Here is a 26,461-nt window from a genome sequence, read left to right on the forward strand (position 1 = left end):
AAATTAAAAGGCAATTTTTTTCATGTAGCCTTCTTTGACTCTAATATTGGTACATAACAGAAATTTGTAAAAATACCTCTATTTTCTCTAAGCGGGTTAGAAACAAATCAAATCTGGCAAATACCATCTGTGGCTGAAAATCCCATGGTTTAAACTCTTGGTTGTTACTGAAGTAAGTTGCTATTATTTTTTTGTGACTGAAGAAGGATTCCTTAAAACTCCGCAAAATATTAAGAGCCTCTTGCAAATATTCCAAAGTTTCTTCAGTTTCTCTTTTCATAAGTTCTTCTGGTGAAAGATATGACACAGCCTAAAAAAAGAAGATACTTTAAACAAAAGCTTAAATAGTATTTTGTTACTGTTAATGCTGCTGTCATGGCCAAAAAGAATAACTAAAGCTAAAGGGACTATGCACATATAAAAGGTCTTCAGGGTCTGATTTTAATAAAATTGGCTAGACAGAATAAAATAGGTTCCACTTATGAAGGTGTTGTCTATGAAGTACCCTACACCAAACCATGTGCTGAAGAGAAATCCATTGACATGGCAGGATGACACAGAACACCACAAGAAATTCAAAGTGAATCAAATAATGAATTTCCAGAATCTACATATGTATGCCAAGTAAAAGCTACATGTTGTTATGAATGGGGATGAATCTGACTCTAAAATAATACAAATTTGTTTGCTGGAATGGGTAATCTGATTCTACACTGCAATGGAGTCCGGAGCAGAGACGGATGGATGATTTGAGAAAGCCCAGTGAAGCATCTAAATTGTCACCTTTCCTGTAATCAATAATCTGGGGTTCACTTGCAAGGTGCCAAAAATACAATTTGCCCATCACCAAGTTGGAGGGCAATCCTCCTGTATACTTTTCCTGTTCTATCATTTGTTTCCTAACTATCTGTGCTTCTTGCTTAAATTAGACTTATAGTGGAAACTCTTTTTACAAATAAAAGTGCTGAAAGGGCTGGAATTCCTTTTATAAATGACTCCAGCCCACATAAGCCTGTAGACTGCTAAGATACACAGTTATTAAAAACCCGAGAAGGGGGGCAACAACTCTGACACACACGTGCACTCAGCAAAGGTGGGCTAGAGACCATCTCTTCCAACGTTACAGTGTGAAAATTCCATACATGAAATTCCTTTAGTGGTGGTGTTGCCGCATATCTGGTTCTGGGCCAGTTTGAACTAAAGAAGTCCACACTGGATGAAATTTCCCCCAGGAATTCCATCCCCTAAGTGGTTTAGCTTAGGTACCTAGCTAACAGAGGCAGATGCAAAGGTCTCAGTGGAGAGCCTGAGGGGATGAAGTCTGTGATATGTGCAGACTTTTAACCATAAACACTAACCTCTGAAATTATTTTCATTGCCAGAGCAGGAGACATATTTGGTTCATTTTGAAATCAGACATCACGTGCTACAATTTTGCATTTGTAAGCAGGGCAGAAAAACTGTGGGCTACCTAAAGCACAGGGACTGCACACTCAGGCAAAGCCCAGGAGAATTTCATCATGCCCAATAGCATCGGTGACAGGCAAATATCACTATCCTTCTAAGCTGGTCCCAGACCACACCTGCCCCATAGGTTTTGGTGGTTCCTCTAGTGGGGTTGGCAGGTCCTCCTCTGGTCCTGCCTCTGTCTCCACTGTCTGTTATGGCATTCTTTCTGCTCCTGTTGCAATGTTCACCGGCTTGCTGCCCAGTTTCCCCTGGCTACAAGGCGATACTATAGAGGAATCCAGAGCAGGCTGGGGGAGAAAAATTAAAACTGCTTTGAAGTTTATTTTTTTAGTAATTCAGTAATTAATTTAGTAATTTTTTAGTAACTGAATGTCATTATGACACATAAGGCAGGATATGGAATATGGTTAAACATATTGAGGGAATGGAAAGGTGTAGTGTAGGGCACAACTTCCAATGGTTCCTCTCACTTTAGGACAAGTTACCACATACCTTCAAAAAGTGTCAGTAGTCCAAGAGTGTCAGTAGTCCTTAGAGTGGAGATTTTTACTTTGTTCCATTAAAATGGCAGATCAACACACTTGGATGAAAAATATAGACCAGTATCCTGAGGGCCACCTTCCAAGAGGAAATAGAACCTTCTTGGATGTGACACTGGTGGTAAATGTCTTAACAGCACAGCCACAGAAGTAAATTCCACAGAGTTCAACAGGATGTATTCTCTAGCAGCAATAATAGTAATAGAACTTTATTGCAGTACTATAGATTACAGCAGCAACCAAAGCAACAACCTATAGCCTACAGCAGCAACCCTATGCTTTGGAGTAACTCCACTGAAAACAGTGGACTGCTAATCCTTGAGTTATCACAAACCCTATCAACTAAAGGAGTGGGACTGGCAGTGAACAGCACCTTTTACTACACAGAAAAGTCACAGCTGATTTTTTTCAGTCAGTAAATGCAAAGAGAGATTTGGTTTGCAGAAGGAGTTGTGATAAATAAGTGGGTCATCACATTAACAAATACAACCATTTAGTGGTAGATGCTGGGTTATTAAACAACTCAGCAATAAACTCACTTGTCAAGCCCTATTGTCTTGAAACAAATAGATCTTGCTATCAATTTCACTATGTGATAATTAATTCCCTATTAAAAATATATTAAAAATGGATATGACACTTACCTGACAATGTGAAAAATAGTTTGTAAAAGGCTACATAATCTTTAAAGTCTGCCTCTTCTTTTTCAGATAAACAGATTATTGTATTTTTAATATAAAACATAAAAGAACAGAATTTATTACTATAATTATTCAGTTATTATACAGCTTTAATTGTAAAAAAATACTCCCCCAGGACCTAGGCAATTCATGATAAATCCTCTGAAAATGGGAATTTTATTAGGGGGAAAACTAATACTCTCTTGTCTTTAAAATATTTCTATATTGATCAGCTTTTATTGATTAAATACTTATATACTTTGTTATTCGTAATTCGTGTTACCTGGTCAATGAACAGATTGCAGAATTCCTGTAAGAGAACAATGATTCGTGCTGGCATCCTATAAAACCTGGAGTGACACCAGATCAGACAAATTGTGTGGAATAAAGGTGGGATTAAAGTATGTATTTTTGGAAATTCTGACTCCTGAAGACACTGAATGTGTCTTTCCAGAGGTCTCAAGTACATTTCGACATCTTGGGCTTCAACAAGAGCTGTAAGAGAATGAAATAAAAATATTAAATAGAGAATACTTTGAGAGTTCTTTGAAAAAGGAAAAAATGACTATTTTAGGCGACTGGTTCTCAAAGTGTGTGGTACTCTCAATGGTTGGTGGGATTATCTAGGGAGGGCACTAAGAGACAAGGGGACAGGAAGGGAGCATTGGAGGAAGGACCTTCCACCACAATGTTCACTTATGTATGATTGACCAAGTTAGAACCTAGATGCTGGAAAATGGTATTCCAAGTTTCTATCTCTGCATAGTGCACAAATCTGGTGGAACACCTCCCCACTCAATGCTGGGTTGTGGTGCTGGGTGTGGCTCCAGTGACCCAGCACCCTTGTCACTGCTGGTAAAGCGGGGGTGGGCCAGGAGAAGAGCCAACATTAGATGGCTTCCTCCATGTCATTTGCCACTTCCCGGTGGCCAGCAGTTTAGACAAGCCACCATAAAAGAGGTGTAAGTCTACTAAAACCCATGGGGGCTTCTTGGAGATGTGGAGGCTTTTTTGCTTTGCAGTGGCTTTTCCCCAGGCCACTGGGAAACCACTATGGGAGCAGCCGGACAGTGTGGTTCAGATGCCATAGCCAGCAGCCGGACAGTGTGGTTCAGCCAGCCATAGCCCTGGCTTGAATGGGGCTGTAAATCTGATAATTTATGTGTGAAACTTTGTCCTACTACAGTTCTGCTCTTGCTTTCAGCCTCAAAAGATGTTGAATAATGTACCTTCATTCTAAATCAACCATGAGAAGAGTAAATTAACTTTTCTCCCCCAAGTACTTTTTTTTTGAGCATCATCATTTTTACTCAAAATTGGCAGAAGCTCAAATACTCCATAAAGTGAAGACCGTTAGAACCAATTTCCACATTCCCCAACATGTGAAAGTATCTATGTGATGAGATCCTTGTTCAACCTGAATGCCTTGTAATATGAGTCCACCCAAACTCCTAGCAAAAACAAAAAACATGAAACCCAAATGACATGCTAAATGTGAAATTTCTTTTTAAGTGGTAAAAGAGCAGGCATTTCCCTTCCCCTTGCACGTAATCTCACATATGAAGCAGCCAGTCCACACCAGTGCCTATCTGTGCAGGTAGTCAATTCATGCAACCCTCCCCATTTTTTGAGGGGAAAAAGTCACTCAGTTGGGCCATCAGCTGAGAAGAGTTCCATTATATCTGAGGGAATCTATATGGTTGAAGTGAGGGTCTAGAACCACACTTGTTACTTCACACTTTACTTGTTACTTCAAGTAAAGTATGGGCCTGAACAAGATACATAATTCTACATGGCAGTTTTCTGTCAAATACTTCATTGTTCATGAGTCAATAAACTCAATGGTAAAGTCATCAACCACTTTGCTAAGCCACCAGCTTGAATAAGGACTGTAACTATTTTTATGTTAGAAGTTAAATTATCTACCAGAGGCATAGATACAATAGGGACATTCGGGGACAAGTGTCCCAGGCGCCCACCATTAGGGGCGCAGAAAAATTTGGGCTCATTTCTAATTTTGGTGGTATTTTAGTGTTTTTACATTGCCGGCCAGCAGGGGGCGGAGTTATTAGGCCGCTAGCAGCACCAAAATTTCATGCTATAGTCAAATTACACTCCTGATGATACCAGCCAAGTTTGGTGAAGTTTCATCTACTGATACCACCCAACTTTGGTGAAGGTTGGTTCATTAATAGTGATGCTGTTTCAGGGTGGATTTCCCCCCTTCAAAAATAGCATCACTTTCAATGTTGTTTAAACTAGGGAGCCGTGGGTGTGTTCAGATTTGTGTGTTGGGGCATGTTCTATAATGTGATGGTGACTTTGAGATGACCTAATGCAAAAAAGGTTGTTTGGTCATGGTGGGGGAGGGTGGCCGCCCATATGGGGTGGGGGGCACAAAACTCAGATTTTGTCTCGGGCTCAATTTTTTCCTAGCTACACCTCTGCTATGTACTGAGTCACTGAACTTAACAGTCTCAAAATAATATTCATAAAATATACAATAAATATTTCCCCTTTTTAATAGGAAGAATATATCCAGGCTAGAAAATAATGAGGATAGCTTAGAAACCAGGATGGCTTGCATTAATGTGAATACATTCTGGAGCACTGACCATTTAATTATTAATGTTACTTTACAGTCATACATCAAACACTATTATAGATCATTCCATAACAAATATACATTGATAGAATACATACACATTTTATTCACAAAACACTCACCATTTTTTACCTCCTTGTATATGTCTTGAAAAATAGGATAATAGCTGCTGTTCTTGGCTTTTAAGATCCTAATAATTTTCTGAACAACAGGACTCTGTAGCTAGAATTAGAAAAGTGCAAGAGATCTCCCCTAGCAAAACATTTTCATGCATTTGTAAGTACTCATACTTTTAAGAATTCACTCAAGTACAGAAAAGGATGGGCAAAGTTTTACAACAATGAATCATACAAGTTTCACGAACAGGTGAGCACCCACTTGAAAATTAAAACATAAATTGCAATCCAAATAAATCCTAGCATTCTTTTATGGAACACTTCAAGGATTAAAAGTGGCCAAAAAAGGGGGAAAATGTTATTAGTACCTTGAGAAATTTGCTTGACTAGCTTCCACAGGTCTTACTCAGGTCTTACCCATTTTAACATTGGCATGGTTCCCACACCAAATCATGAATCGCCACTATATAATTACGCCTGAAGAATGTTCAGGACTCACTTCTCCTCCCTTTCGTTAATTTACTGGAATCTGATTTTATCGTTATGCTTCACACAATGTAATTTGATGTTAGAGTCAAACCAAAAAGCAATTATTGTTGTTTCCTTCCAAAGCAGTTTGGCAAAGTATAGTTTGTTGCAAAGGGATAAGATGGGCAGAAAGAAGGTTGGGAAGAGACAGCACATAGATGAATACTGCCCAGATTTATTCCCTTAGCAGCAAACCACTGCTTTTCAATCCAGTCAGTTTCCTCCTGATTTCCTATGTGCCCAGACAACATAGTGGGAAAAGAAAACATAGTGTGAGAAACAGAGGACAGCATGGATAGAAAATACTTACAGAAATCTGTTATATCTTAAATTGCACTTTGTGCTTTCTGTTTTTTGGCAGTTTTATACGAAGAAGAAGAAGAAGAAGAAGAAGAAGAAGAAGAAGAAGAAGAAGAAGAAGAAGGAGGAGGAGGAGGAGGAGGAGGAGGAGGAGGAGGAGGAGGAGGAGGAGGAGGAGGAGGAAACTCAAAGGGGCTTACAATCTCCTTGCCCTTCCCCCCTCACAACAAACACCCTGTGAGGTGGGTGGGGCTGAGAGAGCTCCGAGAAGCTGTGACTAGCCCAAAATCACCCAGCTGGCGTGTGTGGGAGTGCACAGGCTAATCTGAATTTCCCAGATAAGCCTGCACAACTCAAGCGGCACAGCTGGGAATCAAACCCGGTTCCTCCAGATCAGAGTGCACCGGCAGTTCAATGCAGCAAAATGTAAAGTGATGCACATAGGGGCAAAAAATCCAAACTTCACATACACGCTACAGGGGTCAGTGCTATCAGTTACAGACCAGGAAAGGGATTTGGGCGTCTTAGTTGATAGTTCCATGGGAATGTCAACTCAATGCATGGCAGCTGTGAAAAAGGCAAACTCTATGCTGAGGATCATTAGGAAAGGAGTTGATAATAAAACAGCAAGGATTGTCATGCCCTTATATAAAGCAGTGGTGCGACCGCACTTGGAGTACTGTGTTCAGTTCTGGTCGCCACATCTCAAAAAGGATATCGAAGAGATAGAAAGAGTGCAGAGAAGGGCAACGAGGATGATTGAAGGATTGGAGCACCTTCCTTATGAGGAGAGGCTGCAGCGTTTGGGACTCTTTAGTTTGGAGAGGAGACGTCTGAGGGGGGATATGATTGAAGTCTATAAAATTATGCATGGGGTAGAAAATGTTGACAGAGAGAAATTTTTCTCTCTTTCTCACAATACAAGAACCAGGGGGCATTCATTGAAAATGCTGGGGGAAGAATTAGGACTAATAAAAGGAAACACTTCTTCACACAACGTGTGATTGGTGTTAAGAATATGCTGCCACAGGAGGTGGTTATGGCCACTAACCTGGATAGCTTTAAAAAGGGCTTGGACAGATTTATGGAGGAGAAGTCGATCTATGGCTACCAATCTTGATCCTCCTTGATCTCAGATTGCAAATGCCTTAGCAGACCAGGTGCTCAGGAGCAGCAGCAGCAGCAGCAGAAGGCCATTGCTTTCACATCCTGCATGTGAGCTCCCAAAGGCACCTGGTGGGCCACTGCGAGTAGCAGAATGCTGGACTAGATGGACTCTGGTCTGATCCAGCAGGCTAGTTCTTATGTTCTTATGTTCTCTTAGAAACTACGCCACTGCTGGCATCTTGCTGAAACATGGCATCTTGCTGAAGACAACATGGAGGCTTTCTAACCCAATGGAACAAGTTTATGAACAAAGCAAGCAAAGTTGTGCTCCCATACAAGGATGTGCGTAAACTGAATAAAACTTGCTTTCGCCAAAAATTGCATCATGTCATGAAGATATGTAAACAAGTAAATTATGAGACAGGATCCAAATTTTGTCAAATGTTCCTGACTTCTACAGCTTGACTTCGTCATATCAACTTCTCTCTAAAACTGTAAGTTGCTTGGCAATATGCACTAAGTTTACAGAACCAACATCCAAATATTCATAAATCACAGCAGATTACATACTTGCTTATATATATACTGCAGATTATCTTTTCTTTCCTTCCAAAACTTGAGCTCAGTTGTTGGATCCGGGTGAAAGCCACAAAGAAGAGTTTGAGCTGAATTCTGTTCCACAATATCTTGTATTTGATGAGACCACTTGATAATCATGGATTCTATTGCATGTAGCACTGACCTGGAGTAAGAATCTTGCCTGAAAGGTATGGACAAAAATAGCAGTGTTCCTGTGCCGTAACATACAATGGAAAAGGCTATCAAAAGTCAAAACACTTGAGAGGTTGGAAGATCTGCTACTGAATCTTTCCAGCATTTGCTAAACTTCAGTTATGGCCATGCAAAGTTTTGCTTGGGAGTAGGTCAACTGAGGAGGTTTTAACCCTTTCACCACCATATAAACAAACCAAAAAAGGGTTCTCCATGCTGTTACAGGCTTTTAAAGGAAAAAGACCAGTAAAATATAGTGACACATCTTTATTCCTTTAAGTATTTGATGGCAGGGTTTCTGGTTCAATTAGCAAAACCATATGGAGATAAAAGAGATAAACCCCCTCTATCCTTCCCACACAGTTTCAATCAGACTTAGGGCTCTGTGTTACTGTAATATGTCTTTTAAACCTTATAGCGAGCTTTATTCTCCAGTCACACTTGGTTTGACTCTGAATCTGACTTCTCCAAATAAGTTCCCTAGTTTTACTATTTGGGTGCTGATGTTATAATATATGGTTCTGCAGAGTGTTAACGTACCCATCACCTTCATGTTTTGTGTCCCATAATTACTTCAAAAGTACAACTGAATACAGACTCTTTCTCTTTTACACTGAAAAATGCCACATATTAAATATGTGTTTAGTTTATGTTATTATTATCAGCTAATTATGACTATGATCTAAGGGTATGGTCTAACAAAACACAAAATAGAGGAGGTTCCTAAATAGAAGATTGTTTGGGATATCTCTGTATGCTGTCTTTTAGGATAGAACAGAAGTGGAATATAAATGTTTTAATGACTGACTGATTTTGTATAGTCATTTTAAACTGTTCATTTTGTTGTTGCTGGCCCGAACCCAGTTGGGGAGGGGCGGGGTATAAATATGAGAAAGAAAGAAAGAAAGAAAGAAAGAAAGAAAGAAAGAAAGAAAGAAAGAAAGAAAGAAAGAAAGAAAGAAAGAAAGAAAGAAAGAAAGAAAAAGAAAGAAAGAAAGAAAGAAAGAGAAAAAGAAAGAGAAAAAGAAAGAAAGAAAGAAAGAAAGAAAGAAAGAAAGAAAGAAAGAAAGAAAGAAAGAAAGAAAGAAAGAACGAACGAACGAACGAACGAACGAACATGTTCACACATAAAATCTAAGTGAGTCTATTTATTCGGTTCTGTTGAACCCTGAAGAAGATGACTATGATACCTAGCAAACCATGCTATAGTTTCCCTGAAAAGGGCCTGAATTTTGCAATTCTCTGTTCAAACAGAACTATTAAGCTACACACATTATTGTTACAAATACAGGTGTGTTATAGGTAGCGTATAAATCATTAGCTTTGTACTTGCTAATTCCCCTCCCAGTTTCCTCTAAATCACAGTATTTTCCTTAACCTCTGTGGAGAGATAGCTAAAATACTTTGTGAAAAGTTATCAACTATGCATAAACAGTGTGTCTAATAGTTCTGCATATTTAAAAAGTGACATTTAATGCTAAATTATAAAGCAAATGTGAGGTATGGTAAGAGAAAAAACAATACAGAACATGTAGCAATCTGGAAGCCTTCCAAGCTGTGGAGCTGATGCCTAGTTATTGTTACCAAGGGAGAAGTTTTCCCTCTGAGATTATGAGCAGGTCTTTTCTCATATTTAAATGGACAGAAGGATTCAAAATATTTCAGTCCTGGTTGGTCAAGTTAATTATTGGCCTGTTCGTGTAACATTTAACCACTTTATTTTAGCTTAGAACCAATGATTTCAACATGGGAAGATTTAATTGACCGTAGGGCCTTTTGAGAGAGACAGAGTAGTCAATATCAGGGATTGCCTAGATCAATGGAACCTGTTTCATCAGACTCTTTCTACCAGCATGGCCAATTGGCCATGCTGACAGAGGCTGATGGGAATTGTAGTTCCTGAACATCTGGAGAGCCGCAGGTTCCCTACCCCTGGTTTAGATGGATTCATGGAACACAAGAAAAACAACCCCCTGCTAGTGAAAATAATGCAGGAGAATAATCCCATTCACACCATCCAACCAACCTGATATCCTTAAATTGAGTTACACCAATTCGCACCGATCCCATCTATGACAAACCACCTCTCGACATGTCACACATATTGTGTATTTTGATCCTCAGACAAGCCAAAAGAAGTCTAAGAAGGGAGAGGGCATTCCCTGTTCATTTGGTGAGGAACTAATGAAATATGAAGAGAAAGAGTCAGTGATTAGTGGAAGCAGCTAAGAGCTAAAAAAAAAGAATAGAAAAGGAACAGTTGACTGATAGAAAAATATATTTAGAAGGGAACTGAGAGGCAAATAGAATCTCAAGAGAAGAGCCTGTCAAGAAATGGAGTCTCTTAGTGCAGATTTTTGTTCTCTCAAAGTTTGATTCAGGCTTTCAGGTCTACAATAGGAAAGTTTAAGTTGGAAAATAATATGCCATTGCTTGAGGTTCAACAAGCTGTGACCCTTCTGCAACCCAGATAACCCAGTGCAGGGAGTTGACTAGCTTCTACTGAAACTCCCTCTAGTCTCCAAGGCCAAGATTGTTGCAATCACATTCCATTCAATTCGCACAGGTGAGATCATAAGAGCAGAAACTATGAGAAGTGGGCAGTCTTAGATGAAGATAAATTCAACCACATCATCTCACTCTTAACACCTCCCCCCACCCCACATGGTTAGTAACAGGGTTACATAGCTAATTGATATCACCAACCATAGATCTGATGTCACTATGCTGCAGGCCCAATCATGGAATTTTTAAATTGCCTGCGTCCAACTATAAAATGGTGGCAGCATCTAGTTGTGCCCTAAGTTACAGTCATGCAAAAGAAAACAATCAGAAGGTGAACCTGCTTCATAGATGATCAGTCAAATGAACAGGGAAAATGGGAGAGAACAGGGTTAATAGATATGAATACTTAAGATTCCAATCTCCTCTTAATGGTAGTAAGGCTGAGAGGTGTGGGATATATAAAAAATAAATGACCCAGCTCTCCCAGGCACCATAACCCATCCATTTGAAACTGAGACAAATTATATATTTTCCTTTCCCCATTTCTAACGTACTCTCATGCTAACTACTTTCTGCATAACGTATTCCAGTAGGGTCTACTCCTAGACCCATTTGGCAAATCAGATTATAAGTCTCTGCAGGCAGAATCCATCTTACCTGCTTAAGTACCGGTAACTATCCAGTTCTAAGCACATATCTTGCATTCTAAAAATACCCATACTAATTATTTGACAAATCTATACATATATTTGGAACAAATATGAAGGACAACATCTGTTTGATACACATATACATACTCCTTACTTATTTTCATCGTGCCTCTCATTCAAGTCTATTTCTGCTGCAACTGTTGGAATGGGAAGAAGAGTTCTCCCTGACAAAATTCCATTCATAACATATGACTTATTTTTCATGATTTCTACATGTCGTTCCATGTCCTGTGAAACAAAATTTGGCCAGGATCCATGATTTTTCTTGTTTGAAAGAATGGGTAACATAACCTGAAAGCAGAAGTGAACAGGGTGGGGAGATAAAGAGAAATGAGGAAATACTCAAAGCCAGCAACTATCAGTTTCTTAGTGAAACATGGTAATCCGCTCTATGCTGGGCTTCTCTTGAAGTTTCTCCGAAATTGCAGCTGTTCCAGAACACAGTGGTGAGGGTCCTTACTGGGACCCCAGCAAGATCACATATATATCCTGTGCTTCTCCAGCTGCACTGGTTGAGTTCTGGATCAGATTCAAGGTGTTGGTGCTAACATTCAAAGCCCTGAACAGCCTGGGATCCTCATATCTATGGGGCTGAATCTCCCAATATCACCCTCAGAGGATCTTAAGTTCCTCCAACAGTAATCTTCTGGAAGTCCCGGGCCAAAAGGATATCCAGGGCCAGGGCTTTTTTGGCTCTGGCCCTGGCCTGGTGGAACTCTGAGATCAGGACCCTGCAGGATGTGATGCAGTTTGGCAGGGTTTTGAACACAGAGATGTTCCACCAAGTCCACGGTTGAGGCAGCTGTGATCTCTCCATTAATCTGGGCCCCCTTTTTCCTCTTTTCCTTTCCTTCATCCCTTTTCACATTCCTTTCCCATTCCCTGCTAGGGCAGGGTAGAAATCAAAACAAACAAACAAAATATGTGACTTTCTCCACCATTGAGTGGAGTAAGTCTAGATATATTCAGTGGCTGGATTGAGACCTCATGAGCAGACTTAGTTCAAACAAGTGCCTGCAAAAACAGAAGCTTCCTAGTCTAGAATTAACTAAACACTGCAAAACAATGAGTGGTTTGCTCTCTGGCTTACAAACCAGAATCCTAAACAACAACTGAATTCTTATTTTTAGGCGAGCAAGCAAACCAGTCTCACAGGATTGCTGAGGATAATGTACTCTGCCCTGAACTCCTTAGATTAGGGTGGGATAAAAATAAACTATAACAGAAAGATAGTTGTTTTGCCTCATTTGGACTCATACAGTATGGGTTATTTTCAAGTCAAGAAGTTTTCAATTTCCCAGCTGTATATAAAGTGTGATGGAATATAATGAGCTGAAGACTTCCCAGCATGCTCATGTCATGAACAAGATTTTACTTTACTTAGGCTTCTATCCCACCCTACCCCAGCCAAGGCCGGGCTCAGGGCAGCTTACACACAAACAATATACAATTTGATAAAAATTCAAGCCTAAAATAAGATGTTCGTTATGATGTCTGAATACTTTCAGCACAGCTTCTCAGTTGTATTGAAGTCATTGATCATCAACCCTATCTCACTGAACTTATCATTGATGCATGCAAGAAATTCAAGGGAATCCAGGGGAGTGTAGCATTTACCAGATTAAAATCAGAACAGAAATCTACAAAGAATTGAGCAAACCCGCTGTGATAGATCTGGGCATGATGATAACCCATGGGTTTTTTCCCCGAGTGTGGACACAAACTATTTTCAGTTGCTCCACAAGAACAGAATTCATTGCTCTACAAGAACAGAATTTGTTCTAGGAAACTTTAGTATGTTACGTAACAAGGTCAACTCAGTTTCTTTTTTAGATGTTTAACATTTCATAGTGCTTTGTTTGTGGAATGACTAACAATTCAGTTTCTTTTCTATTCATTCTGAAACCTTTTAAGTGTTTAAAGATTTCTTATTTATTTTCCTTTACTTCATGAAGACCAGATTGTTCTCCGGTACTGATTAATCAGAAACATACTTAGCAATGCGCAAACTTTAAATTAAATATTTGATCAGCCACTACTGCTATTGTGAAATTCTCAGTTGATCTTTAAGTAATAAATTAGTCAGGTGAACAGCTACAGTAGCACTATAAATATGATTTATAACCACTACATTCCAAAAGCCTGTTTGTCATTATACATTTACCATAGCAATATCATTAAATGCAGACTTATTTTTCAGAAGAAATGACAAACTAGCACATTTATTTTTACAAGGGCAACAGTACGCTAGACCAAATGTGGAGTTTTGCAATGAAGAAAGATGTGACATATGTGAGCTTACAATAATAAAAAAATGGACTGTGTATCATGGTTGTTAGCAACTTACTATTCAATCCAAAGGGGGTGGGGGGGCTGAAACTGCAGTGGAAGTGCTGGAAGGGATGTACCAGCACCTGTGCCACCAGTGCCATGCAAAGTGACATGGATGCCAGTGCAGAAAAATTTACCTTTGCAGAGATGGGCTGCAACACAGGAACCAGAAAGTGCCATTCCATGCCATTGTTCCTGCATTGCAGGAGGCTGCACTGGTGTTCCAGGGCCATTCCTGGGGTCAGAGCTGACATTAGTCAGTTTCCAAAGGACTTTCAGTCCAGGAATGCCCCCTACACTTTCAGCTGGCTTACACCATCAAAAAGTGTAGCAGAAGTCAGACTTCTCAATGGGATTTTCAGGCAGCTGGGTTTTCTTTTTTTCCCCTTACCATGTCACCTGAAACCCCACTTAAGATGGCAAGAGTGCACTGCTGCAGTGCCATCCCCAGCTGCCACTCTACCACCCCCCCCACCTTTGGATTGGGTCCCCTGCCTTTCACCATTACACTATAAATTATTTCTGCCCTTACAATATTATCTGCACCACTGTTGCTTGTCAACTTTTAGTTTGTATTTTTTTACTCTCTTACTGTGCAATCCAAAAGTGGGGGGGGGGGGCAAAGTCACATTGGAAGTGGTGTGACCCCTGAGCTGGTGCCATTGCCACCAGCACCACACACAGTGGCACAGATGCTAGCACAGAGGCACTTACCTCACTGGGGTGATACTGGGCAGCTCCATGGCGCATGAATCCAGAAGTATGCCCCCATGCCACTGAGGTCTCTGCCAACATTAAGGGTGTGTTCTGGGAGTGTTCCCGGGGGCGAAGTCAACTTTAATCAGCTTCCTGTGGAGTTTTGGCCTGGGAATGCCCCCTTTTTGCATTGTAGACTTAAACCACCAGAAGGTATGGCGTCAGTGGCCTAGGCCCTTTCTGCACGGCCAGCTTGCGGGGGTGCAGAGGCATAGTTCGCACGGACGGTCCCACTGGGGGCGCCTCCTGCGGCGCAGCCTTCACACAAGCTGTGCCGTTACCAAACGCTGCTTACTTTCCGTCTCCTTCCGTTGCATTGTGGAGGCCAGGAGACATGCCCCCCTGGCCAGAGCGATGACCCTGGAGTCAGAGGCCAGGAGGCGTGTCTCCTGGCCTCCACAACGCAACAGAAGGAGACCGGAGGTAAGCAGCATTTGGGAGGGCCGGGGGAGAAATATCTACAACTTTTTGGGTCTATTATACTCCATGGGGAATCTTTGTTTTTTTTTTATGGCAGAGGCACCAAATTTGCAGTAGAGCCTCTCCTTAGAAGACTCTCCTTAGAAGGAGACTCTCCTTAGAAAAAGGTTTGGTAAAGATTGGGTTAGGGGTCCAATTTTATGGGCTCCAAAGAGAATACCCCCATCTACCCTTCATTGTTTCCAATGGAGGAAAAATGTAGCCCCATAAAATCGGACCCCCTGATCCAAACTTTTCTAAACTCAGGAGTTCTTCTAAGGACAGTCAATCGCAGCTCTGCTGCAGATTTGGTGCATCTACCTTTCTTTTTTAATAAACCAGCCCAGAGCCTTAAAATTTTTTCACATAGGTTTCAATGCAGCCCAAAAATTGTCTATGCTTTCCCCATGTTTGCTATTGTGGGAAATTTCCCTCAGGTGATTCTCCAGTATGACATAGATTAACTGAAACATATGGGAAATCTTTGAGGGGCTCTGGAGAGGCCTGTTTTTTAAGGTACAGGAACCAAATTTGCAGCATAGATGCTGGGCCTCTCTTTACACAAACCCCTGAGTTTGGTAAAGATCGGGTCAGTGGGCCCAATTTTATTGGCCCTCAAATGGAGGTACATTACAGGTAGTTCACCATTGCCTGCTCCCATGTCACTACTCTGGTATTCCTTGGACGTCTCACATCCAAATACTTAGCAGGGTCAACCTTGCTTAGCTTCTGAGATCTGATGAGATCAAGCTAGCCCGAGGTTATCCAGGACAGGGCAAGGAGTAAACAAATGAACGTTTTATCTTTTTCCTTTCAGCAGGTACTGAAAATAAATTATTATTGAAAATGATTTAAAGCCTCCAAATTTAAAATTATGAAATTTAAAATTATGAAAGAGTACCTCTTCTAAGAAACCCATTACATGCTCCATGGGCACTCCAAACAGCTCTTCAAATCTGAGGTCTTTCATGTAGTTTTCTGCTCCAATGTGGTCTGTGGTCTTCATAATACAAAGGAGCTTACATTTCATACCAGCGGGTATCTGAATCAGAAAGACACAAATAATAGTTGTCAAAAGATTGACTTGGGACTACGTCCACCCATATTGATAGTTGGGGTTCACACTGTACAATGACCCTTCTTGATAGTAATAGTTCGGTATATTTTAATTGTATTAGATTATCACAAGAACCTCTGGAAAAGAAAAGCCATGCTCACACAGAACACTTGGAACCACTGTGTTTCCATAACTTATTTGAGGAGCTTTGTGCTCTCAGAATTTGTAGATCTAATATCAACACAGATGATTCCTTTGCCTACTGAACAACTGACTGGAAGAAGAGGAGTACATGCACATTATTTATGAAGGGTGACAAAACAGCATTAATAGGTAAATTCCTGCTTGTGCGTTTTACAGATGCCGTGAATTTTGCAGTGAACCTATTTGGCAGCCAAACATACCAAGTTCAACACTCATGATTTTTAAAAAAATGGTAAAGGTAGTCCCCTATGCAAGCACTGGGTCATTACTGACCTATAGGGTGATGTCACATCACAACGATTACTAGGCAGATTATATTTATGGGATGGTTTGCTATCCCCTTCCCCAGTTGTCTACTCTGTCCCCAGCAAGCAGGGTGCTCATTTAACCAACATTGGAAGGATAGAACACTGAGTCAACCTTGAGAAGGCTACCTGAAACCAACATTTCCAACTCACTGCAGTCTTTTCTAACTTGCAGGTCTTCTCATCTGCCCTTCCTTCCTTCCTTCCTTCCTTCCTTCCTTCCTTCCTTCCTTCCTTCCTTCCTTCCTTCCTTCCTTCCTTCCTTCCTTCCTTCCTTCCTTCCTTCCTTCCTTCCTTCCTTCCTTCCCCTCCCTCCCTCCCTCCCTCCCTCCCTCCCTCCCTCCCTCCTCCTCCTCCTCCCTCCCTCCCTCCCTCCCCCAGCTCCCATGTGCTGAATTATAATGAGGTTGGGGATGTTAATTGTTTAGCCACAATCATTGGTAAAACTGACATGTAATGTTTTAATATCTATTATTAATGTTATTATTGTTGTTTCAAATTATATCTTGAATTATTTTAGACATTGTGTTATTTACGTATGTTAGCTGCCCTTGCCATTGGTAGGGAAAGGGCAGGATAATAAGCCCAATAAGGTAAATGAAAATAAAATAAAATCGAACTAAGTCGTAAGCAGATATTTGACTGCAGTCCTGCAGCTGACCACTCTGTGCATGACCCAAACCTGGATATGTTCACCTTGCATTAAACAATGCAAAAAGCTACCAGGTGTTTTTTTTTTTCAAAATCTGACTTAGAGAATTGGGGAAGATTTTGCTGTTCCCCATGCTTGCTAGGAGGCAGCAATGTTTCCTAAGGGAAGGGAATCAGTAGCTGCCTCCCACCTGAAAGCATGGATCAGTTAGTTATATATCTCATCCAGTGGTGGGATTCAAATAATTTAACAACTGGTTGTTTACAAGCACCATTTAAACAACTGGTTCTGCCGAAGTGGGCGAACCTGCTGAATCCCACCACTGATCTCATCCCTCAGGAAACTTTGCAATGCTGGAACCTAGCAAAGCATCTCCAGGAGATGAGAGGTTGATGGCCAGCTAATGAGGGATCAGCGAGAAACTGGTTCCTGATTCACTGCTACACCTGGCCTATTTACTTAAGACAGGTTCGACTAGGTTTTAAACAATTGAACATTCAGTTGTCACTACTGTGTGTATGTATCTTTGACTGATTTTTTCATGGTATATCTACAGAGAGTTTCAGGATGTTGGAGATTCCCATCTCCAAGTAGCATACTTTTGGTGCTGTGATTTGACAGGATCAGTATTTTGGAACTTGTTTCTGTATGGAAATCATTTGAATTAGGGATTAGTTTTATTCAAGCACATTACTATCCAAGTACATTGCCATCAATTGCCTCAAATGGAATGCTGATCTCAGGGAAAAAAAGAATCTGAAATAAAGATACTTATCTCATCAAACCGATCCAAAAGATTTTGTGCGTGTGATTAAAAATTGAGTACGCAAATTTTATGTTGAAAAGGGTGTCAGGGGTAAAGGTAAAGTCCCCTGGGTACTTACTAGGACACAGAGGACTCTGAGGCAGAACCTGAGGACACAGTTCAGCCAGAGTTGGCTGCTCCTGGGGAAGACCAGGCAGCAGAACCAATGCCCAGTCCTTCTCTGCCCTGATGACATAAAGGTGTACGAGCCTGCAGATCCTCCTAGGGAACCCAGTAATGAGCCAGCTGTGCATAGGAGGCAGAAGCAGAGGCTGCTACTGCAGAAGCACAGAAGGAGTGCTCATTTGGCAACAAGGTGTGAGAGATTAGAAGTCTGTGCATCTGATGAGAACAAACTTCTCACAGAATCCCAGCCCCCTGAACAAGGCTCTCTATGGTCGTTTCCCCACTTACCATCTGCTGCGCGCTACTCTCGCCAAGTAGCACGGGGTCCTGCGGCACTCCCCACTACAGGGGAGGCGACAACGCAGCCTAACGCTGCTTCGCCTTTGCTCAGTTGCAGCCATTCCTACGCCTCAAAACGGCGCCTTTTGATGGGGAAGCCTGGGAGCGCGCCAGAAATGACGAGGGGAAGCCCGGGAGCGCGCCAGAAATGACGCGCGCTGAGAGTAGCACGCAGCAAAGGGTGGTTGATGGTAAGTGGGGAAACGACCTATATCAGCCTTGCTGTGAGCTTGCTTCTGCCTGGGTGCAACAAGTGTGTCACCTGTTGCCGCTGCGTGCCTGGTTCTTTGTTGATTCCTAGCCTGCTCCTCGGTTCTTCTTGACCTATTGGACTGTGACCTGACTATGTCTTGCCTGCTGCCTGCCTTGACCCATTGGACTGTGACCTGACCACACTTGTGCTTGCCACCCACTTTGCCCTGTGGGGTCAGACCTGGCCATGCCCCTGCCTGTTAGCAGCAAAAAAGGTGAGGTAGAATTGTACTACAGTTTAGCCTGGTCTCGTCAGATTTTGGAAGCTTAAGCTGGGTCGATACTTGGATGGGAGACCACAAAAAAAGACTTTACAGAGGAAGGCAATGGCAAACCACTTCTGCTTAATCCCTGGCCTTGACAATCCTATGGGGTTTGCATACATGACTTGATGGCAATTTATATGGACATGCTGCTAAAATACTGTACAAGTTACTTTAAGTTATCACTTCCATTCATTCTTTATTAACTGAAGATAAATTCAAACTGAAGATAAATTAAAATGAACAAAATAGGGTATAGCTGTGGGAGCTTCGACAAGGGTTAGTATTTCTTCCTGAGAGCCTAGTCTGTGGCTGGCATCTTCAGAGGATGAAGATGCCAGCCACAGATGCAGGCGAAACGTCAGGAGAGAATGCTGCTAGAACACGGCCATACAGCCTGGAAACCACACAGCACCCAAGTGATTCCGGCCGTGAAAGCCTTCGACAATACAAAAATATAGGTAATTTAAAAGTTTCATATTTCATCTCTAGTTATAAAATCACTGTACAAGCCAGCTTAATTTGGGCAAATTCTTCATATGGCAATGGTCATAAATAGTGTTATTTATTTATTTATTTATTTATTTTTTCGATTTATTATACCGCCCCATCCCCGTAGGGCTCTGTTAGAAGGTACTATTAGCATAAAATGTTAAAGAAATTATAGTAATTGAAAAAAAATTAAATTGAAGCCAGCCAAAAGCAAGAAAATAAGATTCTGGAATAAATCTGGTCTCTCTCTGCCCCAGTTTTACATTCCTGGCCAAGAAATAATTCAATCCACTTCTCCTCCCATTATAAGACAGTGTCCACTATAAGGCTTTTATTTCGGGATCTGAGCCAACTTTCAGAAATTCACATTTTTGACCAAACTAACTGCAGTGCGAAGCCCAAGCTACCGTTTTTACTGCACTTTTGAAGTCCAATGGTTTAATTCTGCATAACCATTTGGAAACAAACAAAAAACCCTCTAAGGTGGCAAAACAGAAACTAGTCAACTAGCAAAATCGTTACCTGGTTGCTAGCTGCCAGCCCTCCTGCCCGGGGAAGGCAGAAAGCCAGCAAAGCGGGTCGGTTCCGTTCAAAAAAGTCGGCCAAGAGCTGCTGCTTCGCCTCCTCTTCCAGAAAGGCAGTCCACTTGTCTTCTTGGAGCCTCAGCGAGTGCGCCAAGCGACCCCCGAGGAAGCGGACCCGAGGGTCTTCGGCGAAACTGGGCTCCTCCACCGTCTCCTCCTCTTCGTCCTCCATCTCCAGTTTCATGGGCGCAGGAGGCGAGAGCGCAAAGGCTTTCTCGCTTGGAGAGGTCCTCCTGCGCGCCTCTGCAGGCGTCCCGTCCCGCAACTTTTCGGAAGCCTCAGAGCAGCCGCCGCTCGTGAGTGTGCATCCGTGGAGGGGGTGTGCGTCCTGTGTCTTCTCTTCTCTGCAACTTCCCTGGGCTTTTTTTTACCTGCTCCCGTCAACCTCCGGACGGCCTCTGCCAGCTCGCTCCAATCAGCCCGGCAGCGTCCCGTTGCCCAGGGGACAGCCGAAGTCTCCAAGGCCACCCGCAAGCCCGCCTCTCAAGGGAAACAAATCACGACCGGCCGGAGCCAATTGGGACCGCGTCTGAAAAGGAAGGAACCACTAGTTTCCCCAAGCCCGGGGGGAACAAGCAAAAAGCGAGGGGCTCGTAGCTCCTGGGAGAGTGACCGGGTGGGGCTTCAGGGTTGTAGTTCTGCCTCCCCGTCTTTCCGCACCATCGGATCACCAGACGGTCGACGGACTCGCTTGCCTTCCCTTTTCTCCTACTTTCCCAAAAGGCAGTAAGCAAGCATTTCAGGGGCACAAGCAAGTCCTTACCCAGAATGAAAAGGGCTCTCCACGGGTAGGGTCGTTCGTTTTTTAAACCGTTCCCAAACATACTTGCAAACTTGTGGGAGAATCTGCTGTCAGATTAACGTCGAAATTGCTTTGCTTGATCAACACCAACATTCAATACCATAAGCCAAATGCAACCAGGTGAGTTGAAAGAAAATCGGCCTAGATGGGGATTAGATGCAAAGCCCCTCTCCCTTCAAAGGTGATTAGCATTTTTTATATATGCTTTAGACACACAGGCACAAATATATTTATCAGAATTATCTTTCAGCATCAAAGATAAAATTAACTTAGTTATTTGGATTAATTGGAAAATAGCTTTATCGCGTCACAGCATTTGTACTAGATCAGAGGTCGGGAACCCGCGGCTCACGAGCCGCAAACGGCTCTTTACCGCTTGAGGTGCGGCTCCCGGCGTGGCTGCCCCTTTCTGCAGGGGAGAGGAGAGACAAGCGGCGCCTGGCTCAGACCGGGCCGCTGCTGCGTGCTCCCCGTTCCAACGGGGACCGCGTGGGATTCCCTCCACAGCGCCCAGCTCAGGCCGGGCCGCTGTGGGGAGCACGTGGGATCCCCTCCCCCCAGGAAATTGCGTGGAGGCCACTGCTTTCCCCTCCCTGCAGGGAGAAAAGCGGCGCCCAGCTCAGGCCGGGTTGCTGCTGCTCGCTTCCCTGCAGGGGAGGGGAGAGAAAAGAGGCGCCCAGGTCAGGCCGGGCCGCTGCTGCGCGCTCCCCGTTCCAACGGGGAGCTTGAGGGATCAAAGAGGCGCCCGCCGGGCCGCTGCTGCGTGCTCCCCGTTCGAACGGGGAACGCATAGGTTGGAGTGGAGAGAAAAGTGGCGCTGGCTCATGGATTCTTCAAGCAACACACTATAGTTGTTTGATACAAAGCGTAAAGGTAAAAAAACAAAATACGCAGTGTTATCTTCATTTTAAATGTCAAAAAGTATTTGCGGCTCCATGGGTTTTCTTTCCCGTGGAAAATGGGTCCAAATGGCTCTTTGAATGTGAAAGGTTCCTGACCCCTGTACTAGCTCATGGCTAACACTGGTGTGCTCAGGATCCTTATAGTTACACACCATTTCAGGATACCAACTTACTGCTGTGAACTTTCTGGACTAATGTGGCCATGGTCTGGTGGTTTTAGCTCCTAAAGTTTCACCCACATTTGTAGCTGGCATCTTCAGAGGCATAGCACAGAAAGATGTGTAAACACACATTTGGAGTTAAACCACCAGACCACAGCCACACTGCCCAGAAACCCACAACAGTCATTTGATTCTGGCAGTGAAAGCTATTAACAATATTAGCTATCAGAATAATGATATAGAACGGGGTGGGGAAAATTGGGTACACATTACATACGTAACAAAAGCCCAATGGCTACTTTTCTTGGTGAAAAGGTGCTTGGGGAGTTTTGAAGCAGTAAAGGGGGGGCATGGAGAGGATGCTTAATTAACAACCATGGCTTCTCTTGTTCCACATCCCATCACACTGCTTTTCTCCCTTGTGCAGTTCCTGACATTGCAACTAATATGGCACCCTTGACATTTTCTCAATTCAACTATCCAGAAGATTAACCGAAAAGTAATTAGCAATTGATTCATTTACAGGAAAGCATGTGTGATGGACTGCAGAAGAAAAGTTAATTTTAAAAGCGCAGGTCTGTCTCAAACAAGCATTGTTTACATTCAGAGGGAGGCATAAACGCCTAGGAACAGAAGAAACCACCTTATCGGCTATGGCATGCTGCACTCTGATTGGCTTAATGGCTATGATGCAGACGCCAGAGAGGGTTAACTCCCTGACAGAACAATTTGAGAGGCTTTAGGACTTTTGATGTTAAGAGCTATCATGTTAAGAGCTATCATGTTAATTGTTAAAACATAACTTCTCTAAGGAGAGTAGTGGCAGTCAGTGTGTTGAAATCTGGCTTGCTGTACTAGTGACAGCCCTGTGAGCTGTGTGTATGTGTGAAAGCAATTATACACAGACAGAGAGAACTGGTGGAGAGGTTTATAAACAGGCCAAGCTGAAGGGCCACATAGATATAAACCAGTGAGGAATATATTCTAGGAATGGAAGAATTCCTGGATACTAGTTAGTGTGGGGTATTTGGTTTTGCTTTGTGTTCCTCAGTAGAGTGTTTTTTTGTTTTTAGTTGAGGGGTTTTTTCTAACTGTGTGGGCTGAGTGAGGGAACTGAGTATTTGTACCAAGACTGCTAGAACCCTCTGTGTGTGTGAGTGAACGAGCCAGAACAACTTAAGTTTAAGGAACTGTACCAAATAAGAAACAACTATGTAACATCTATGCTGAACTGTAACTGATATCTGAAACTAAGTCTGTGCTTAAAGAACTACATAAAGAATCTGTCAGGCTCTAGTATATATATTTTTTTCTTCTGCCTGATTTGCCTCATCCATTCCCTATCTCCAAGTTATTCATCTCCCTTTCCCTTCTTCCCTCTGTTAATAAATATTTTATTCTGTTTAAGTTTAAAAATTGGCCTCAGTATGTGTGTGCTTTATAAAAGGTTTTGTCTAGAAAAGGTTTAAGTCAACAGGCATCCTTCACCCTCTGGGTCAGTTACAGAACTAAGAGAAAGGGTTTTTATTATACTAAATGCTTCCATTTCTGAAGCACTTGAGTCCCTGAAGGGAAAAAGTGGAAAAATATCTGACAAGCTAGGTCAGTTAGTGGTTTCCCTGCCTGGAAAAAATAATTGAAAAAATTAAGAAGGTGTAGGGGGTCCATCGTAGCATGCCATCCTAGTTAAGCCAATATGTACACCTGTGTCAGTATATAATACTTCTTACTTCCCAGCAGAGTTCACTGTCTATTTTATGGGGCCTGTAGCAATATCCACAATGATAGATTCAGCAGAACTGTTGTGGTTGTTAGCCACTTACAGCTGTTGCTGATTGTTTTCCCTGTCAACAACAAATTCTGCATGTGTAAAGCCAGTCTGGAAAAGGATCACAGTGAGAGACAGATTGTTATTTGTGCTCCTGCTGTCCACACAGATATTATTGCAAGACTTTAACAACAAAGCACCAAATCATTATTGTATAATTATGACTTTTTAGGTGGGATTGTGGGGCAGGGGGAGGGGAGTAAAACATCAGTCACATCAAGCTCGCTGGGTAGCCTGGGATCAGTCACACATTCTGTGTCTAATCTACCTTACAGGATTGTTAGGAGGATAAGATGAAGGGGGGGAGGAGAGAATAATGTAAGCTTTTTACAAAAACTCTAGGATGAAAATTCTTAGTGTAACTTTTGGTCACAAAAGTTAAAGAAGATTGTGTTTTAAATAGCACTGAGTTGTGTGTGTGTGTGTTTTTTAAAGCACTAAACAAAAAACAGTGATTCAAAAGCTATTGCTTTTTTTCTGTGAGGAACATGAACATCCAAATAAATGCATGACTTAATCATAAGTATTCAGCAACTGTTGTGCATATTTTTTTCTATTAAAAGGTATTTTCTGATGCTGTTTGTAAAAAAAAGGCAGGTTGCTTACCTGAAGCTCTTCAAGTCCCCTTTTTCACGAGATCACCTAGAGAGGACAACGGGCACAGGATTTAACTCAGATTCTTTCACCTAAACAGACAGGGCAGTGGCTATGGCATTGGTGATGGCTGTTTTTCCCCACATTTCAGATACTTTTTGAAGTTTTATGTGTGAGTGTGCGCCATGGGCATTTGTTACCTCAGAAAACAAAACTGAAGCAGTTATACTACTACTATATTCAAATAAAAACAAACCATGAGAAGACTGAAGTAGCACTGAGAAATAAATATGAAGACATTCCTAAACACTGCAGTTACTGTAGTGGGTAAAAAAAGAACAGAGTGGGCATGGGCTTGCTCCTCCATTTCAGGGCATGTAGAGACCAGGGAGGTCCTTCTGAGGGGGGAGGGGAGTCTTTGTATCAAAAATGTCTGTCTGTGTGTGGGTGTTAAGTGCTGTGAAGTCGCTTCTGACTCATGGCAACCCAATGAATCAGTGTCCTCCAAAATGTCCTCTTGTTAACAGCCTTGCTCAGGTCTTACAAACTGAGGACCATGACTTCCTTTATTTCATGTCAGGTCCTCCTCTTTTCCTGCTGCCTTCAGCCTTTCCTAGCGTTATTGTCTTTGTATTGTCGAAGGCTTTCACGGCCGGAATCACTTGGGTGTTGTGTGGTTTCCGGGCAATGCTGCTAGAACACGGCCATACAGCCCGGAAACCACACAGCACCCAAGTTATTGTTTTTTCCAGTAGTTTCCAAATACCAGTCTCTGCGCAGGTGTAAAACCAATTGGTGTGACGCTAAGTGTTCCTTCTTGTACTGTAGTGACATCTGAGATGACAAAGACAACTGTGACAGCTGCATGATGGAATTGTGAGCCCTTGCAAGGTACAGATGATGACTTCATTCCATCATTTTCATCACTGACTGAAAATATTATTTTCTTATGGCATTTGGATGTGTTTGCCGGTAATCCCTAATTAATTTTTTGCTACTAATGATCTCTTCTGTACTCTTATGGTGCAGTTCTAAGGTGAGTTACTCCCGTCTAAGTCCATCCGGAGTAACTGTGCATAGGATCACAACGTATTATCATATATGTATAATAATGCCAAGCTTTCTGGGCCATGGGCTGCTTCTCCTCACAGGCTTCCATTATTCTCTAACTCCTCCAATAAAAGGTAGACATCATGTCTCGGGTTCAAATGCTTGGAAGTCTGCCTATCCCAGAAGTGCCTCCATCAAGTCTGGGTTCTTGTCCACAATTCCTGCTTCAAGTGGGGTTAGACTTTAAGGTAAGTAAGTCCCAAGAAAGTAACCAGCTGTTCTTCTGGCCAGAAATAATATATCCTTAGCGCAATGATAGCGAACCTTTTGGGCCAGTTTGTCAAAAATTCAGACAATACCGAACTTGACTCTGCTGATGTATCACCTCCCCATGAACAAAAAGAGAAATAATACTTTAAATATTCATTTCATTAAAAAAATACAATCACATCATGTGCGGTCCCATGTATTATATAAAGAAATGTTAAATAATTACAAAAATGATTCAAAATCAGACAGGATTAATAGTTATTGGATGTTTATGAATGCTGGCGTGACACTCAAAATCTCATGGCGTGTCAACAGTGGCGTAGGAGGTTAAGGAGCTCGTGTATCTAATCTGGAGGAACCGGGTTTGATTCCCAGCCATGCCACCTGAGCTGTGGAGGCTTATCTGGGGAATTCAAATTAGCCTGTACACTCCCACACACGCCAGCTGGGTGACCTTGGGCTAGTCACAGCTTCTCGGAGCTCTCTCAGCTCCACCCACCTCACAGGGTGTTTGTTGTGAGGGGGGAAGGGCAAGGAGATTGTAAGCCCCTTTGAGCCTCCTGCAGGAGACAAAGGGGGGATATAAATCCAAACTCTTCTTCTTCTTCTTCTTTGACATGCATACCTTAGGCGGATTTTGCATGGACCCCTACAGAAGCATCCCATTGGCATATATAATGCCGGTGGAGCCTTGGGGCTGTTTGCACGCTGAGGCGCAAGCACTCCCAGAGCGGCTGCGGTTGTGAGGGCGTCTCCACATGGAGGTGCCTCCATTTTATTTCCCCACTTACCTTCTCTCCCTGCGGAGCTCTGCAGGAAGAGAAGGTAAGTGTGGGAGGAAATGGAGGCGCCGAAAAGCAGCACCTCCAACCCGGTCCCATTCCCATGGTACCGGCAG

At 42.4% G+C, this 26,461-nt stretch overlaps 1 protein-coding gene across 1 annotated transcript in view; it reads right to left on the reverse strand.

Annotated features, from left to right (window-relative positions):
* The window catches only part of DNAH11 (dynein axonemal heavy chain 11), a 190,318-nt gene extending 169,889 nt beyond the window's left edge, over positions 1–20,429 (reverse strand). Inside the window, exons 1-7 of the mRNA XM_048510934.1 lie at positions 19,895–20,429; positions 15,779–15,919; positions 11,426–11,622; positions 7,916–8,105; positions 5,417–5,516; positions 2,973–3,184; positions 77–310 (exon numbers count right to left, since the gene is read on the reverse strand). Coding sequence (XP_048366891.1) covers positions 77–310; positions 2,973–3,184; positions 5,417–5,516; positions 7,916–8,105; positions 11,426–11,622; positions 15,779–15,919; positions 19,895–20,140 — 1,320 coding nt within the window. The 5' untranslated portion in view covers positions 20,141–20,429. The remainder of the gene's footprint in view (positions 1–76; positions 311–2,972; positions 3,185–5,416; positions 5,517–7,915; positions 8,106–11,425; positions 11,623–15,778; positions 15,920–19,894) is intronic.
* Positions 20,430–26,461: the final 6,032 nt, after the last annotated feature.

The sequence above is a fragment of the Sphaerodactylus townsendi genome, linkage group LG11 (genome assembly GCF_021028975.2).
Source record: "Sphaerodactylus townsendi isolate TG3544 linkage group LG11, MPM_Stown_v2.3, whole genome shotgun sequence".
Classification (NCBI taxonomy): Eukaryota; Metazoa; Chordata; class Lepidosauria; order Squamata; family Sphaerodactylidae; genus Sphaerodactylus; species Sphaerodactylus townsendi.